The 19,631-nt window shown below is 35.0% G+C and overlaps 1 protein-coding gene across 1 annotated transcript; it reads left to right on the plus strand.

The window, feature by feature from the left end:
- Nucleotides 1-9,221: 9,221 nt before the first annotated feature.
- On the plus strand, nucleotides 9,222-10,872 carry LOC123535619 (uncharacterized). The gene is made up of 2 exons (XM_045318336.2): nucleotides 9,222-9,434; nucleotides 10,016-10,872. The coding sequence occupies exons 1-2, from the start codon at nucleotides 9,317-9,319 to the stop codon at nucleotides 10,357-10,359; spliced, it is 462 nt and encodes a 153-aa protein (XP_045174271.2). The 5' UTR covers nucleotides 9,222-9,316; the 3' UTR covers nucleotides 10,360-10,872.
- Nucleotides 10,873-19,631: the final 8,759 nt, after the last annotated feature.

Here is a 19,631-nt window from a genome sequence, read left to right on the forward strand (position 1 = left end):
CTTGACCTTTGTTGTTTTTGATGTGTTTAACATAATTATATGAATGGTTAGGTACTGACTGAGGGGATTTTTAATCATATCTTACACACGTAACACTATGCCTAATCGCTAGGGAAAAATGGTGTGGGTCATATTTTTATATCGGGCAGACATAGCGCCTACCCGCCAATATTCCGACTGCTGTCAATCCAATATAGGCATGCAAACTGAGTGACACATCTATGAATTAGGCGCGGAGAATAATCAATAAGAAAGTGTAACAATACTAACATGCTGTTCAAAGTGAACCTTTGATTTAAAAGTAACGTGTAATGTTCCTAGCGCCGTCATTTCATTACTGTATCAACATTTTGATGGAATACATATACATTTGTATGTAAACGCTAACTGACGGAATGAATAATTAAGAAAAACCAAAAGAAAACATCTATAAAATCGAACAAATATTTCTCATTCACAATATTTACAACTCACAACTTTCCCGTGTCTCGCTATGCTATGCTAATATAATCGTAACTGTATAAGCCAGAATCCAAAATAGTCGTAAATATATTAGCCAATAAATCTATTTATATCTTCGGCGTTTGTCCGGTGACCTAGTTTTCGCGCATTAATATATTACTGCAGTCAGAACAAAAAACAACAGAAATGTATATTATACTGACTGAAAAATACGTTAAAATTGACGTTCGAAAGCTGAAAATACCGTCGTGGCAAAATAATTATATTTTGATGGTAAAATAAATGTATGGCACGGAACTATTTGTTTGTACCTACGGCACTACTTTTGTTCGGCCTGCAGTAAGGAAATTTCTACATTGTTAACTTTGGATCGATTGTGAATCGATCGATCCAAAAATGTGTCCTTCCGGCACGTGCACAGAGCGTCTGATATCGGATTTTTTGGAAGAATACGCTTTTTCCTTGGGCCTAATAAGCGTCCTAATAACTTGTCCGAACCGCAACGTCTTGCACATCAGTACAAATATGGGCAGTGCTGTTTTTATTCCCAAATCTACCTTTAAAATGATACGGAATCGATGCTTCATCCGACAGTTCTTTTCAAATCTTATGGGATGAGTTGAAGTCGGATCGATTCCCGATTGAGGCAGTGTCTTATTTCATATTACTATAGGTGGCAATGATTTATTTTATTATTCCCGATAGTTTTGAATTTGGGTGTATCCCTGATAACAAAAGTTAGCAAAAATATAATCCTCTTGAATACCATCCAATCTACGATATATTTTGACACAGGAGATTGTTTTGTTTATTAGTGTCAATTTACTCTGCACATACCATATTTCACGTTGATTTGTATTTCTAATTTATTTTTCGTGCTGTGTTTATATTTCAGTCACGAGCTTGTTGGCTTTTTCACCTTTATTCCAGTTAACTGGAGGAAGAAATGAACTCGCTTCATATGATTAAGGTAGTTCTGCGCATTTGATTAAACTGGCGTAACACGTAGACTTACAAGATCTGTCGAGATCAAGTAATCTGTATTAATGTTTCTTACTTTCTTCATAACGACGCTAATATTTTTTTCAGAAAAAACCTTTCCTCTCTATATTCATTTCAACAGGCAGAGTCAGAGATAATATATTTTTACAGGAAGTGCTATAAAAGAAGATTTTAAGGTAGATATATTCTATTTTTAAATTAAAGGACTCTAACGACTGTACCAGTCTATAGGCGTAACGTCATTTATCCAGATATACGGAAATGAAAATCATTTTTTATTAATGAAAATCATTTTTTATTAAATTAACATTAACCCTTGAGTAAATTTTTTAAAACAGCAAAGTTACTAAACATCATTAATTTTGACCAAGGCTGATAGCTAGGGGTCATTTCCTATGCTAAAAGTACTGCATTTTACACAGTATTCCTAGCTTGAGGGACTCGTGCACAGTTGTTTTTTTTTATATTTGTCTTTAAATTAATTTTACGCCCTTTATATGTGAAGTGAGAGGAGATTATATCCCTTTTTGTAAACAGTATTGTAAAAGAATTGAGACAGAAGAGTCAAACAAAAAAAAAAAATATCATTGAAAAATGTGTCCTCAAACTGGAAGTAGTGTATAAAATGCAGTACCACTTTTGGGAATAGCGGATTTCCGCTAATTGATTAAAATGATACTACAGAATTTTTGTTTCTAATGTGTATGAATGTGTAAAACCTGCCTTTTAAAGTGAAAACATCTGATGTAAAAAGATATAAATAAAACTGAACGAAAAAGGTTTAAAAAATTCAAAGAACACTTCATCCAGGTTGGTGCGGCAAAATTAGCACCTTCAATTACTGAAACAAAAAGAATAACATATAAAACATTAACCTAATGGCCAACAAACGAACACTACACTGCTACTTATTAAGGTTTAGGGGTATATCATCAAAACACAGAAATATTTGGTAAACAAACAACATCTTTACCAACAGTCTACCTGTCCATTACATGTTCTACCGTATTGTCCTGTATGACTTGATACTTAAAATATTCTCAAAAGGTTGTCCCCCTTTAAAAAGAAATGCCATTTGTAATGAAATGAAATAAATAATTACTGAAAACTAAGTTCCACCTAGTTATTTGAAATTTCAGCACTGGGACATTATTGCAAATGCGTCAAAACGAAGATTTGTATCAATTACTTTGAAAATGGTGTGTGAACTGTCGAATTTGTGGCCCCTTTTCCGGAATTCAAAGTATATATCAGTAAATTGACAGTTGTTTTATAGAGCAATATACATGTTTTATAAGCTGTTCAATTTTCCCGTAAAAGAACCATTTCTTTCTATGATTTGGTATTGTTTGATTTTTTTTCTCAAAATATGGGGCTAACCGTTCACTAGATAACTTGGCCTTTTCTGACGTTTGAATGTCTAAATTGTCCAACCAGTCTACTCGTCCAGTTGGCAATAGATAGGTTTCTCTACACTGAAAAGAATATTCACTAAAGATACTAGTGTCTGGAAGTAGTGTCAGCAAACTATAAGCAGGCATGCATAAACACAATGAAAGCAACGAAAAACATATGCGAAAAGCAAGAAAGAACAAGGCAAATGACAACACACACTACAAGATAAAAATACAAGAAGGATATAACCAAACAAATAGTGCTTACACTTATATGTTCCTTTAAGAAAGTTGTCACCATTTTTCGAATTTAACTGCTGTCTGATTAGGCATGAATGCAGTATAAATACAAAAGGGTTCATCAATGGGTCAAATTCTCAAGTAAACCAGTCAAACTGAGTGAATTAATAGATATTTGAATCATAAATCATTGACGATTTTAACAATTAAAGTTGCATACCGATATTTTAACCTTTCGCCTGCTTGCGGCAAGTTATTCTGCCTTTGCGACCAGTGCAGACCAAGATCAGCCTGCACATCCGTGCAGTCTGATCATGATCTGCACTGTTCGCTATTCAGTTAATAAATTTTCAGTGAACAGCCCTTTTAATAATAAGTGGCACTGCCTAAACTATAAGATGGACTAGTCCATTTTAGAAATTTAGCAGGGTAAAGGTTCAACAGTGTGCTGTGCAACATTTAGATAACTAATCTTTGTAGAGCAAAGGAAAATGCAAGGTTACATTCTGCATACATACGCGTATTTGAATATATTTTCAGTTGCAACCTGTAACCCATATGAGCGGCTCCTCTAGAAGACTATTAGTAAGTTTAGTTGCAAATTAGCGTAAAATACAGAGGATGCTTCCAACGCCAGAATCTTCCCTGTTTCTATAGCTTGCTACTTTTATATCTCCCATAAACAGAACTCTTATCAAAGTGTTAGAAATTAGTTTAGAAAATCGTGCAGCACAGTGCATGTTTGGTGACTGACCCCTCTACAGTTAATCACTGCTACGCTTTCCTATTTCATGGTGCGATGATTAATAAAGTGTAAGACTCCTTGGTGCTTTTCTCCTAAATCCTACATAAAACGGACGGAGGGAGTGGAGAATTTTGTCTTGCAGCTTTAAAAGTTACGCTCTTGGGGCTCTGACTTCACTGGTGTAATTATGCCTTAGATTTACCATAGTTTTATGTTTTACTTAATATGATCTGGTATTTTTTTTCACTAATGTTAGAGCCTTCCTCAGCGGGGAATGATTTTATTTACATTGTGTTGTCTAACTTGTTGAAAATAGGGTAAGTGCGAAGCTGGCATGCCCTAAACGCGTTTAAAACCCCAGTTTCCTTTATATAAGTTACTGACCGTTCCTAGGCGGAGCCTCTATTTTCAACTAGTTTTCTGTCTGTCTTGTATTTTGTGTTGCTTATGTTGTCTTGTTTGTTGTTAGCGTTTCTTTCGTCTTTCTCCTCAATCCCCCTATCCCCTCCCCCACTCCCATCCTTTCCCCTTGCATTTGTGCTCCCTTGCTTTGGCATCCCCTCCCCTTTTACTATGAGTAAGTTATCGTGCCAACCTTAATTTTGGCTGCGGGAATCCTTAGGCGGTGCCCGATTGTTGTTTTTCCCGCTTATGTGTGTGCATGTGTGTGCTTGTACGTCTCTGTGTCTTGGGCGGTGCCCTACAGTGTTGTTATATCTTACTTGTCTGTTTATCTATGTAAGTTAGTTATGTGTGTGTGTGTGTGTGCGTGTGTGTGTGTGCGCGCGCGCGTGTGTGTGCGTGCGTGTGCGTGCGCGTGCGTGTGAGTGTGTGTTTCTGCGCTGCTGTGGTTTACGTTGTAGGGTAACTGTGATTAAGGAACGTAGCATTCCCTTTTGAATGTTCATCCTTGTTCCACTTTCCTCTTCACCACCCCCCTCCCCCACACACTTTCTACCCCCTACCCCTTCCTCCACCTTTTTCTATATTTTGAATAAAATTGAAATGTACTTGTGGATTTTTGAAGCAACCCGTCTATAATATTTTTCCGTTACAGCTTTTTTTTGTTGTGGGCCTACTTTGCAAATACGTGGCTCTGGGGCTGTGTTTGTGATGCTCTGTGCTTCCGAGAAATCTACCCACACCTATTATCTTTATTATCCTTAGGAGCATGGTCTCGAACTCACGATCCCTATTTTTTTGTAGATATACTATGTTACAACTGAAACAGAGGCGTCCACTCCCAAGTTTCGCAGATTAATTATCATCTCGGGATACATAACAGAATTCGCGCATAAATTGTCACTTAAAATGCTATGAGGTGTTGCTGGGTTTGTGCAAACTGTTTAATTATTCACCCATAATAGTAATATCTTATTAGACGTGATATCGATAGATATCAAATGACTTAATGGATATAAGCAGAATGTTTGTACACACATTTGACACCAATATACTATGTATTATGTTTATAATGTATATTTAGATATATTTCAGACTGATACTGTTGTCACATAATATGAACTTGATGAACGGTTCACCTATGAACTTATAAATGATATAATAATACACTAGAAGAATGGCATGGCTATCCTACACTTCTTGGCTCATTTGAGGGATGACCATTAAAACAAACCATAAATATGGAATCAACTTTGATAAAGGAAAAAAAGTGTTTCAACGTTGTTTTTGTTAAATATGTATTATCGCCAAATATTTATTTAAGGCGCACTCATTTCTAAATATTTTTTTGCAACACCGTTGCATCATCATGGTAATGAAACTTTAAGGTGTTGGACCCGTAATGTAAATCCGCAATTTTCTTTCGAGTACGTTTTCTCTGTACGCAATTTTGGCTCCCTCTGCTAGTACGAAAAACCCGTTCTTGTGTGATTTACACTGTTTTACCTCATACAAGATTGTAGCATTTTCATACGTTAAAATGAGGCCACATGGTGGGGAGAAAGCTAAAAATAAGCGGTAAATAAAAGAACAAATTATTATGTTTGTAAGTGATCCTCCAAGGAAATATGTGGGGTCTTGGAGTTTGCTTACGTCTCTGCTTCTCCACCCCACCCATTTATGATACTGACATATCACATTTCCGCGGAGAGTCTACAAACAAACACATATGTTATTGTTAACGAACAGAGAAATAGCAAACAGTGATAAATACGTACACGGACGACAGTAGCCGAATGTCATTACTGTTCCACTGTCTTAACCCTTACCCTTTTAAATTTCTATAATGAACTTGTCCATCGTTCTATTTGAACAGTACCATTAACTGTTAAAAGGGGTGCTTACCAAAACGAAAATGTCTGAATGGCGAACAGTGCAGACCATGATCTTGGTCAGGCAGAATCACTTGCCGCCAGCAGGCTAAGGGTTAAAGCAACATCATGACTATATTTGTTATTTACAGGTGATACGAATTAATAGATAAGTAAACAGGAGCAAAGTATTGACCATTCGCATAAGCATAAGTCCAAACTTTTGTGTAGGAACACTTGCACAGATATAATACTATATCTACACGGAACTTGAGTACCATGCATTAAAAACCCGGCTGGTTCTCAGGGAAAAAGAGAAATAACGTGAATTGTTGAACACCCCTTAATTAAAACGAATCCTCTTTCCTGGAGCTCAAATATCATAACTAAAGATATAAAAGCAAAACTATGACAAGCTTTTCAGATTGTGTATTTTCGTAGTGTATGTTTACATTTTCTTAGTCGTAAGTAATTTATATCTTATTAAAAGTTCCTTATGTTTCATTTATTCATATAGGCATATAGGTATTTCTTTCTTATGTGTAATGGATAGTTTTATTCTTACTGGACATTTTGTCTTTGTGATAAAATTTCATTTTTGCTTATATTTGTAGATCTATAATCATAGTAATGTTAAATTAAAAGAGCTTATTACAACCGTATGTAACTATTTTACTTTTCAACTGAAGAAAATTTAAATGAACCGCGTTTTTGTAAATTTAATTTAATTTATGAAAACAATGCTGAAATAGATTTTTTTTTGTTAAAAACCTAGATTTACGGGAATTCGATTTTTGTTATACAAATGTGTGCATCACACATATATAATGTCGCATTTCCACATACAATAATGTTAAAAGCAAGTCAACCTTGATATTTAATTTTAATTTGTTTGTTTTGGGTTTAACGCCGTTTCTTGCTGTGTCTGTAATATTAATGTACGTTACAGTGCATTGTAAGGTGCAAATTTTAATATTTAAATAAAAAACTCTATGAGAAAAGCAACTGAGGAATTCGAAAACGAACACTTTAAATTGCTGGCTTTGCATCAGATAATTCAAGCCATATGGCCGACTCCTCCAGAAGACTCTTAGTAATGTAAGTGGGGGTGTGGGCGTGGGGCGGGGTATAGTGCAAGATACAGAAGACGCTCAAATTCCAGAAGCTTCCCTGGTTCTTTAGCGTGGAAGGTGTAAAGCACAAGGGATTGTTATCCCAGTGTTGGTAATTTTTGATTGGAGAAGCGGGGTCTAGAACTTATGACCCGCGATCTCGTAGTCAGACAGTGTTACCACTGGACCACTGCGTTTAGTCTGCTCAGTCTTCTGCCTTGTAGTCATGATTTTTAAAGCGGTTGCTACAAATTTGCTTATTCACACCTCACACCGCTTAAATATCTGCAATTATTCTGTATCTATTCTATTTATCCACTCGTGAACGTATTTAACAACCCGTGACCGTACAATATATTACCATATTGGACGCACGTTCGTACAAAAAACCTGTATTTTTTCCGTATTTGGACTGTTCAACAGTCCCATGTTAAACATACGATAAAGCCCGAAACACGTGAAAATGTTCAGAATTTAAATCGGGTGAAATAGACGCTCTATGTACAGAGTTTGATTATGCGTCCTGAAAGCTGCAGAATGTAACAGGGTAAAATATGTACTTAAAATTCTGTTGTGGAATTTTGTCCGTCTGCCCGCCTAGTGGAATACCTCCCACGCGAAAAATCCCTCCGAGCAACAGTCACCTCCTTACAAAAGCCAGTTTGGTCATGTCCGGCTACTGGCTGTTGTAGGGAGGTTGCACTATATAATTTATTTAGTACTGAGACTCAGAAATACAACATTCAATGAATCACGTATATTTCTAAATGAATTAAAATAAATATAGATTAAGTAGGCTATTTAGGGCCTAACATTGTTCTGTATATAACATATATTTGCACTCATACCAAGCTGGGAAAATACAGAAAAGGCAGAAATACAATATTCACTGAATATTTTTAATTTAAACTAAACTAAAATTGAATAGATATAGAATAAAATGTTTATTTAACATTGTACTGTACAATACGAAATATATTTGGACGAGTACCCAGCTGGGAAAATCATATGACGCCTAGCGGCTTGTCCAATATGGTTTTCTCAGCTGGGTACTCGTCCAAATATATCTCCGTATTGTACAGAACAGTGTTTTCCTGGTCCATGTTCATCTACGTCTTCAAATTATTACAACTTTGATTTCCATGCATCTACACTACTGCCGTTTTCCAGAAGATTTTTAGCGGTTTTAGCTGACTTATTGAAAAAAGGTTTATTAAAAATATATGCCTTAATCGAAAATTTGGCTTTTTTAAAATTCTAAATCTTACTTTCTTATGAATACAGTCTCTGATTCTGTCTTTGACATAAGTTTGTGTAAATGACAAGTCACCCTCTATCATGCATGCATATACCACTACACACTCGTACGTTATTATGTTTGTTATTTCAATGAAATTTACAACAGTTTTTGTTATTTTGTTGGATAAACTATTCACCAGTCTCTAGCTTGAGATTAAATACTGAGAAAAAAAAAAAGGTTTTATATTGTTGGCTGTAACATCACATCGAAACAATTTAGGTCATATAACAATCTTCCAGCTTTAAATGGTGTAGAAAAACCCGTGTCTCTCTTGCCATAATTTCATCAAGGACGGTCCCTAGGTAGAACCCTCGACCTATCGTAAGTCAGCTGGTTGGCACCCTCACATGAAAAATTCTTCATTAAAGGCAAGAACACGTGCACATATAAAATATATATTAAGTTTTGAAAATCGATACGACTGACAATAAAAGATATAATAGTTTTCAGAATTTGACGAAAACTTCAAATTTCAAATTCAGTGTCTTGTGGTACGCTTTGAGAGTTGTTTTAAAAAAAATGTTTTCGTAAAGATTTAAACATAACCGCATCCTATCTGTAATTAATTATTTACATTCTTTCAGAAACTGACAGAAACTAATCAACGACAAAAAGTGCGACATCATCACATTACCTTATTATCATCACAGGAATTGAATCAACATTCAAAACAGGAGTGTCATTTGCACCTATCGCACTGTAGAAAAGAGTGACTTTGAACAGAAACAGTTTGCCTTACAGTAACACAGGATTTTGTTTAGGACCAGTGTGTGATATAGATACTTGACATGATTATTTTGCATAATAACTGGCTTGGAACATTTGCTTTGCTTTTTACAGTAGATATCGCTGGGACGTATGGATTTTCCATTGGTTCATTATTGAATGGAAGACGCCAGGAACCAGGTATGTTTCTAGTTAATTGACTTGTCTGATCTTTAGTAAAATTATGTAATATACAGGAACAAAGATCTAAAAGTAATAGTTCGTATTTAAAAATGAATAACAGGATTAACACAGAAAAGGCTGTAACATTAGCCCATTTATCTTTCCATCGGAAGGCTGTAATATCTTTAAAATATAAATTTTAATTTTAAATTTAGAAAAAGGAGATTTATATTTTACACTGATAAAGTCGACAACGTTTATTTTGGGAACAGAAATTAGTGTTCCTCATTAACATTTTAATTTTTTCTTTAATGCGACACCTCTGTTATAAGTCCAAGATGGCGATAAACACGGGCAAATTTTAACGTTGGTCTTATTTTTAACAATATTACATGTGTTTCCATTCAGTCCAGTCCATTTGCTTGCATACGGACTTCGCTATCAAGAGCTATTTGCTTTTTTTAGATATACAGGAAAATTGGACTTAAAACTGTGGTTGCGAGTCATATCGTAACTTACTGTAAGGTTTAACCACTTTTTTTTATTAAAGGTAAGCATTTAACAACAAAAAATATAGCCGCATTATTAATTTTTTTCAGGTCCAAGGCCTTTGCTCAGGTATTACAAGTCAGAATGGCTTAGTGATGATCAGGCGACACAAGGAGGTCCCGTGGCAGATCTTGTAAACAGATTGTTAAAATCCAACTTTGAAGTCAGAGACAATGATTATGATACGAGTTCGCCTTATTCTGATGTTCTGGACAAGGCAACTCAGGAGAAAGACTACTATTTAGAACAGTCTGAACAACCGCCTGGAGGTGTGGATAGGAAAATCACTCCGAGTAAGAGGATGGATATGTCTAAACTTATCAAAGACTGTCAGAAAGGTCACCAGTTTGGTCTTTGGCATAGAGCCTTATGTAGAAAACTTATGCAACCTTAAAATTTGCAAGCGAGAGAAAATAAAGATAAAATGACATACTACCCCAATGTGCTGATTAATGCCTTCTGTCAGTTTACAATATAGCTTTGATGTCGCTTGTACATTTATACACTCACGTGATTGCAGAATTTACTTCCTGTGATATACTCTGGATAGATTGTGTAAATAAATTCACCTGAGTGGCGGGAACAAGGCAACATAATACGCCTTGTAAGGCTGTATCATAAGTTATCAAAATAAAATACAAGTAAAGTTGACAACATTGAATTTTGTGCACTATTTATTAGAATTGGTCGTATCTAAATAATAAGTTTATACTTAACTCAAGCATTCAGGGCTTCGGAAACAATACAATGCGAAAAGTATATCTTATGCTCACGAAACTGTAGAATATTTGATGATAACTATTATGACATGGTTTCTATAAATCGTCGGTCCATAGTTTGAGCTGCATGACCAGGTTTATACTCAAAATTTATACCGGGCTAATAAGTAAAAAATTGAAACGAAATTATGTTGAACGGCTTGCCAGTCATTAGTAAAAAATAATTTGACTATTGGCCGGCAAGCATTTAATAGTGTATACTGTAGAACAAAAGGTTCTGATTATCTATTATTTGTATGGATTTACTAAGTCCGATATCGAAATGACGTACTCTCAGAATGTATATGCATCTTGAAAATAGACTAAAACATACCGATAAATGCTTCCCAGCATCGTTGATATGATGTAAGAAAGTAAACAATAGCACAAGTTACTTGCTGTTCAGTATATTCAGTTTGACAAAAATACTATTCCAATTGTCTTCTTTTACACAGAATACGACAGAAAGTAAATAAGGTAAACGAGTAAGCACATATAAGCAGGCTTGATATGGGGAGGTAGCAGTGCGTTAGGGCTGGTACCTTATGTAGCAAAATATACTTTAGACTGGATTGAAACTTTTATGCTACAAATAAAAGAATTTTAAAATTATGAGACGTAGATACCAGATGTGCATTTACGCAAAAATGAATATTTGGCCCTGGTACAGCATATGTAAAAAAATAGGATGCGTGTCCATAGGACACAGGTGCCCCAACTCTTAATCAATGGCTATAACTTTGGTCTGATTGTGTGAAACCAGGTGCATGACTTCACATGCTGAATAACAGTCATGTGAGGTTAGAAGACTATGTCAAATACTTTTTGAGATATGCAGGACACTTATTTGGACAGACGGACGGACGGGCGATAAAGGGAAACTCTAATTCTTTACCTCTTTGCTATATGTAAAGCGCTTTCGAACGTGTTTATCATGAAAAGGGCGCTGTATAAATCTGGTATAATAATAATAATAATAAAAGTGCACCCCACCAAAAACGCATGGTTTTCAGGTGTCGGGCAATATTTTGATGCGTTTTGTTTACTTTAGTTGCGAATCCTCAACTTTCTTTTTTGTTGATAACCGAAAGAGGGCGATTTGATTGTTTGATCAAAATGTAGTAATCAAGTGTTGTGAGTAATGAGTGTTAGTTGGAAGCTAAACGTATACCGATTAAAGCCGCCATCATTTTTCCAGTTGTGGATGGGAAGCTTACTTCAAGGATGCAACTGCTTGTCCTCTCTAATCTTGATTCATGTTCTTTTCATATGTATGTAGCAGCTAAAGATTATCTTAAACTTGCGTCAACAGAAACCTACAGACAAGCTTTCTGTTTGTATGGATAAAAGCTTTCTGTCAATGTGTTTAAATATTTAAATGGGATAGTCCATATCTGTATAATATCTTAAGGTAACCAAACATCCCAGTCGTATTTGTGTTTCCACATGCTGTGTAATTATATCTACCTATGTACCCTGTTAGACATAGTAATATAATCCAAGCAGCTCTGGGATGAGTATCTCAAAATAAGTCTTTTGGTAGTATCTTCTAATAAAGGGATAGGTGATTAAGCAAACGTAAAAATGTGGCTGATATCGTAGACCAAGGAATTTCGTTACGGCCTCTATATCAAGCACAGTTCGAACGTAGGATTTCGTAATTGTTTCTTGTTTTCCGGGAGTAGTTTAAAAGGTCGGATTTATTAACAAAGACTGATATAACGTTGTCAACATACAAGTCTCTCTTCAATATCAGCTGTTTTAATATGTTTACTTATGTGTACATGTTTAAGACGTGTAGCGTTGACGATAAATGGTTATTATGTACCTCCAAACAGCACAACTTTGAAGCGGCGTGTAATCCATTGGCTGTTAGGGTCACTGGGGTTCTCCAGCCATATAAATCCCTTCAAATTGTAGCCTTCTTGTACAAACACTTTCTCTATATCTGCGATTACGGCATATTTGTGTAAGAGAAATCTTACTTATATCGATGTCAACTCGTTTCGAGCAGGGGGAGTGGTTTCTATGCTGTCATTCCGACCGGGATGGTCGCAGCTGCAGTCGGAGAAAATTCTAGTTGTCGTGGTGGATGATTCTTTCTAGACAGAATGTTCGGGAATGTGATGAAGTCGTTCCATAGTAATAATAATAATAATAATAATAATAATAATAATAATAAAATCTTTATTTAATGAAGGTAACATACAAAGTGTACATAACATGAAAATGAAACGTAAACTTATTTTCAGTATGGCCTTCAGTTAACAATAACAACAATACACATGTATACAAACATTTACGATTTCACAAAATCATATTTAAAAAAATGTATCAATGATCAATGTATTAAATACGAGTAAAAGCTTTCCATTCATCCATCCGACAGACACTCACGTAATTATAAGACTATTAAAGACAATAAACAAACAACAGCAAAACAAAATAATAATAATAATAGAATACATGGCATCATTATATTTAAAAACTGTAATAATATAATGATTTTAAGCACTGGATTGTAACACGATCAAATGTTGTTTCAAATTATTTTTGAATGTTTGTAATGTACTCGATTCCTTAATTTCAGCAGGTATTTTATTCCAAATATTAACGCTGAAGTATGAGAACGAATCTTTAAGATAATGTGTACGAGGTGTTATACGCAAAACAAGATGATCGCAGATTATGCAATTTATTATTTGAGACACTTGATATTTCAGTAATGTAGATCGGTACCATGTTATGCATAGAATTGTAAACCATCACAGCTGTGTGATATTTTACCCCGTTACTAAATTTAAGCCATTTTAGATCATTAAAAAGTTCTAATGTTGGTGACCTTATCTAATGTATCGGTGTCTGATAATTTCTTAATGCATCATTTTCTCTTGATCAGTTATGACACTGTTACTGTTTCAGGACTTCTGTTTCATTGCATAATCTTTTAATGGCATTCTCTGTTCTTTTTATAATGATATCATAGCTGGAAGGTAATGATGGTCCTGTTTCAAAGTAAACTTGGCAATAAAACCTGCGAAATTTATAAACGTCTACACGTACTGGATTTAGTAAGCTGCTGTGTTCTGTTCTGATTTATCTAGAAAAATACATAATTCCCCGAAACTCGTAAATCGCCCTAATGACATTTTTAGCCGGTACTTGTAACATTATAACAGTTAAGGCATGTGAGGCTCCGCTGAATTGGGTGTGACGTTTTCCATGTACAGCTTCATTTTCTGTGACATTGCTTAACTCCGTGAAAATATGATAGCGTAGTAAAGGCACTTGTATTACTGTTATCGTAGGTGTCGCTTTGGAACCATCAAACAGCGGATAAGTATCTTCTGATGCGAATTCGCATATAAGAATACTATTGTTCTCTCAGTGTGAATAATCTTATTATTGGAACCTCCAAATGTTAGAAAGAGTTGTAAACAGTATTTTAATACCATTCCTGAGAAGTTGTATTCTTCTGTCTGGAGGAGATTTTGGGGGCATTTCGTAAAACAGAATGGTAGCTTCGATGTTTTCATTTTCTCGAGAGCACACAGTTGCTAAGCACACCTGAATTACACGGTTGCGTCAATAATGTAGAGCCGTTGGACTGTTGAATTTGCTTCCAAGTCAGATGAAGGTGACTGGCCAGTGATGCTGTGTGTCTAGCAAATACTAGTGTGGTGTTCCGTTTTGTATTTCTAACATCTCCTTAGGCAGCTACATCCTCGGAAATATATCAGTCAATAAAATCAACACTCCAGTTGCTATCATGCTGTACCAGAGTAAAGTTCATTTAGCTTGTGTTCATGAAAGGTTATTTCAAGTTATTGTTATATCAAAATATAAGAGAGGGAAATACTGTATTTTATTATATATCTATATAAACTCTGTTAAAAATATGAACAGGCAGAAAAAAGGTCCGTATTGTACCTATTAAATTCCGTATTGTACCTTTTGTATTGTATGCTGCCGGACCACTTTCATTAATATGCTAGACTTGACACAGTTCTGTAAATAGCGCACATAAATACTTCACTTAGTTCCATTTCAATATCGATAAACATTGAAGAGTTCGTTCAATAACAAAACAATAAACAAAAAGGCGGAGGTATATAATAAAAGGGTCATTATAACAGTAGCTCGATCTGGGATTTTGTATTCGGCTCTCGTGGATTTTGCAAGGTCGGATCACACTCGGCGCTTGTGCGCCTCGTGAGATCTGATCTAACTAAATCCACTCGAGCCGAATACAGCATCCCAGATCGAGCTACTGTTATAATAACCCTATTATATCAAATGCTGTACTTGCAGGAACATTTAAAAGCCATGATGAAAAATTAACATTAATTATTTTATCATTTTTGAGTTACCCAGACTGCACAATTTTTAAATCATGCCCGCCATATTGTGCTATTTTACATTTTATATATATCATTCATGCACAATTCCAATAACATCATTTTTAAATCAGCAAAAATATGTCTCTAAGAACATAAGAGACATCTAGGCATTTTCTATTAATTGTAAATGGATAAATTAAATCTAAATGTATTAATGTAAAAAAAAAAAAAAAATCAAATAATTTATTTTAGCAATAAAATATAAAAACTCACGGTTCAATTCATAATGCCTAAAAAAAGATTTTTTTTGTTTCCGGTAACACTAAAAAATAGGGTAGGTAGGTCGGTAAAGGTTTTTGGGGAATTTTTTTTTTAAGTGGGACTTTTCGAAAATTATTTTTGTATCAAAAAAGGAATACAAATAATGTGGACAGGTCATGCCTTCAGAGCATCAGTAAATTGATTTCTAACATCACTGACCATGTTTAAAGCATAAAAAGTGCAGTTGAAAAAAAATCTCCAGGGTCATAAAACATTAGGGTCGGGCCAAAAATTTAGGGTTGGTCGGGATACCGGAAACAAAAACAATTTAGGCCTAAGTCACATTCCAGTTGGTTTAAACATTATCTATTTTTCCAATACAATTGGTACATACACGCATACGTACAAGTGAGATACATATGAGTACATTTACAGTTGATTAGAAAACAAGTCTTATATTCCAGTAAGTTGAATTTTATTTCAGCTTTATCAATCTCTGAATTGACCTTCATGACCTTTGGTACCTTAAATTCTCTTAGCCAAATTAGTTTACCCAAGAGTCAACAAAAGTGAGATTTTGTATTGGAATTTTTGTACCTCAGTACAATTTTTTTAACAAAATGTACTTTAAAAAAACTTAATTTAGGGAAAAGAGCCTACGAGTTTTCTGAATTTATTTTTTTAACCAAGACTTAATACTCCAAGAGCTGATGCTATATTTTATTGATGTCGAATGATCAAAGGGCAATTACTCCGTGAAAAATCTTCTGAGCGGAAGATAAAGATAATAGGCACATTTCCTCTAGTAGGTGAAGCTTACTCTGAAGTTCCGTTGAATTCCAGGCAAAGGTTGCTGATGAATACTCTGGACAAGGATGTCACTATAATATATTTATGTTGAATATTCAATCAAAGGGCAATAACTAAGTTAAAATTCACCCGACCGAAACATGTTGATGATATACACATACCCTTTTAGAGTGAAGCTTCCTATGATGTTTCTCTATATTCCAGCAAGCTGGTGGACAAGAAATGGTGTTATAATATGATAATGTTGAATAATCAAAGGGCTATAACTCCGTGAAAAATCATTCGATCAAAACAAAAAGACAGTATGCGTATCTGCTCTTTAGAGTAAAGTTTCCTATTAATTCCAGCTAGTGGTTGCCGAGAAATACTCCGGACATGAAATAGTGCTATGGTGCTAATGTTGATTATAATCAAAGGGCAACAACTCAGTGATATATTTTTCAACAATATGCGCATCTCCTGTTAAAATATAAACTTTCTATGAAGTGTCGCTCAAATCCAACCAGTTGTTGCTGAGGAATACCTCGAACAAGAAATGGTGTTATAGTTTAGAAATGATGAATAATTGAAGGCTATAACTCAGTAAACAAAATCATTCGGTCGGAACAAAAAGAAAATACGCGCGTCTCCTTTTTTTGAGTAAATGTTCCATTGAAGTTTCGCACAATTCCAGTGATAGGTTGCTGAGACATACTAAGGACAAAATGTGGCTGAATCAATCAAAGGGCAATAAGTCAGTGAAAAAAAGCCTCCGACAGGAACGTGAAAACAATATGTGGATCTTCCTGTTAAGATAAAAGCTTCCTATAAAGGTCCGCTAAGTGATTGCTAAGGAATATTCCGGGCAAGAAATGGTGCTATAGTATAGTAATGTTGAAAAATCAAAAGGCAGTAACGGACAGACGGACGAAACGGTGTCAAATATCTTCGGAATCCCCTTTCGGGAACCCTAATAAACAGAAGTAATTATTTAACGTATTGGCAGAGTATGTCTTTTTATCTTTTTTTATTGTCCGCAAATTATATTTTCCGTATTTTTGCGCATAAAGCTCTATGCCAAAGACCAAATTGAAGCTCTTTCTGACAACCCTTGAGGAGTTTTGAAGTATCCATCCTTTTATTTGGAGTAATCTTCCTGTCTACATCTGTAGGATGTTGTTCAGACTATTCTTCTTCATAAGCTGCCTTGTCCAGAACATCAGAGTATGAAGAAGTCGTAATATAATCATCATCTATGGCTTCAGTGATGGAATCGAATGATGTGTCCTCAAGAACTGCCGTGGAATTTCCCTGATCATCAGTAGGCCATTCTGACATGGAATATCTAAGCAGAGGTCTTGGACCTGAAACAAATGAATAATGAGTCTACAATGTTTGGTGTATAACGTTCAGTTATGATCTAAAGAAAAGAGCCGAAGCTTGCATTCAAGTACCACACGATACAAGACTCACTCCAGTGTAAAGTCAAACTTTCCTGTATATCGAACAAATAGCTCTTGAAAGTGATGTTCATATGCAAGCTTACGGACTTGACGCAACACCAAATATAGTAAAAAAACCGAAGCAAATCTTTGATCCAGATGACAACTTTGTTACCGGAACGATGTCGTTTGAACGTGTCTGTTTTTATCGCTCTCCTGCTTTTAAAACAGGCGTCACAATCAACCGTTAATGATCTACAGTTCAATTATGCCAACAATGGTCGTTGTCGCCGTCATCAGTATGAAATATAAATCTCCTATTTCTAAACTGAAATATTTTTGCCACTCGAAATTAAAGATAACATTTACCATTAATGCGTCTTTTGTTTTGATTGAAAGATATAAGAAAAATAGAGTTAACCTTACACATACAGCATTGAACTTTTATACTTACATTTTTTACAGTAGCTTGCTACAAGAATGAATGATTTGCATTTCGAGAGTATCAGAAAATCAAAATAAGTGTCAGGATATCGGTATTTTCAACATTTAAATAGTACAGCTAAGAAAACATGCCCACTTTTTTAAATTGTAATTCGCCTTCCGGTAGAATTGCAGTTCCTGGTATCAATTTGAATTAACGCAATACCAGGAATAAAACATGTAATTTCATCTATTCAATTAAATTTTTACAGTAACAAAACCGGATTTAATTTAATTTTCTAGTCCAAATTTGAAGGATTTTTCGAATGACGTCACGTCACGTCAGTTCGCATGATAAAGTCATCCTTGATATTATTTCACCATTGTTGTTCAAACAAAAACATTAGCTTGTTTCTTCTTTCTACACAAAACATAAAGTAAATGTAAATATTCAAATGTAAATATAGACACTAACAAGATTTCTTTATTGATCTTGTATATGTATTTTACATTAAATTCATGTTTCGATACATCTACGTCTCGAAGTTCAATAAGCATTAAATTACTAGAAACATACCCGATTCCTGACGCCTTCCTTTGAATAATGAACAAACGGAAAACCCATATGTGCCTACGTCAAATACTGTAAAAAGCACAGCAAAGGTTCCACACGAGTTATAATGCAAAAATATCATACTAAGCATCTTAAACTAAAGCACTGGTCCTCAACAAACTCCAATAACTCTTCAGTAAGCCTACTGGCTTCCAGTCCAATCCAAAATTTACGTAGATAACTAATTATTTAAAATGTACATATTGGGAAATAAAATATGTTTAAACCAACAAACTCCAGTGATGCAATGAGACAAACGAAAGTACTGGTGCAACAGTAACTGTCGATTGGAACACTCCTGACTTTGAAAGTTGATTTTGTTCTCATGGCATTAATAGGGCAATGTGATAATACGTTGAGGAGTTTCTGTCAGTTTCTGAAAATATAGTAGTGATTAATAAAGTCAGTATGTAACTATGTTTAAATACTAACGAAACGTTTTGAAAAATATAAAATAACTCATAAAGTACCGGTATATCAGATCATTAGGTCGTGGTTACAGTGACCTGGAGCAGTAAAACTGTTTCCAGACTATAACCCAAGAAAGCTTGGGCCTAGGATCTCTAAACTTGATACGAACAGAATGATGACCGCTGATAGGTCACAGTGATCTGCACCAGGGAAACTGTTTCTCTTATATAGCACAACCTATCATATATCCAGAGAGGAGGAACACTGGACCTGTCCTAGGTTTCTTTTTTAAAAGAAGCCTACTTGTATCTTTGTAGATTTCTAACTTAAGCTCACACTCCTCCTTGAACGAGAAAAACCTGTTACAAGGATTGAACGCCGTAAATCACGCGGTATGTGATGTGTTTATTTGCCTGAAGAAAAGTTGAAATTGCCCATGCCTTAAACTCAGGCTTGTCAATTATCACTTCTTCGAACGTTGAGTTTAATGTAAAAAACTCTCGGATATATATTCATTATATTTTAACTTGGCCATTGATTTAGAATTGCTATTAAAAATAAAATTTAACCCTTAGCCTTCTGGCGGCAAGTGATTCTGCCTTTGCGACCAGTACAGACCAAGATCAGCC

This window comes from Mercenaria mercenaria, chromosome 17 (genome assembly GCF_021730395.1).
Source record: "Mercenaria mercenaria strain notata chromosome 17, MADL_Memer_1, whole genome shotgun sequence".
NCBI lineage: Eukaryota > Metazoa > Mollusca > Bivalvia > Venerida > Veneridae > Mercenaria > Mercenaria mercenaria.

Excerpts from the sequence above, each read along its gene's own strand:
- LOC123535619 (XM_045318336.2), top strand. The coding sequence starts at position 9,317 with ATGATTATTTTGCATAATAACTGGCTTGGAACATTTGCTTTGCTTTTT. Across the intron at positions 9,435-10,015 it reads TGGAAGACGCCAGGAACCAG|GTCCAAGGCCTTTGCTCAGG; the intron begins GTATGTTTCTAG and ends AATTTTTTTCAG.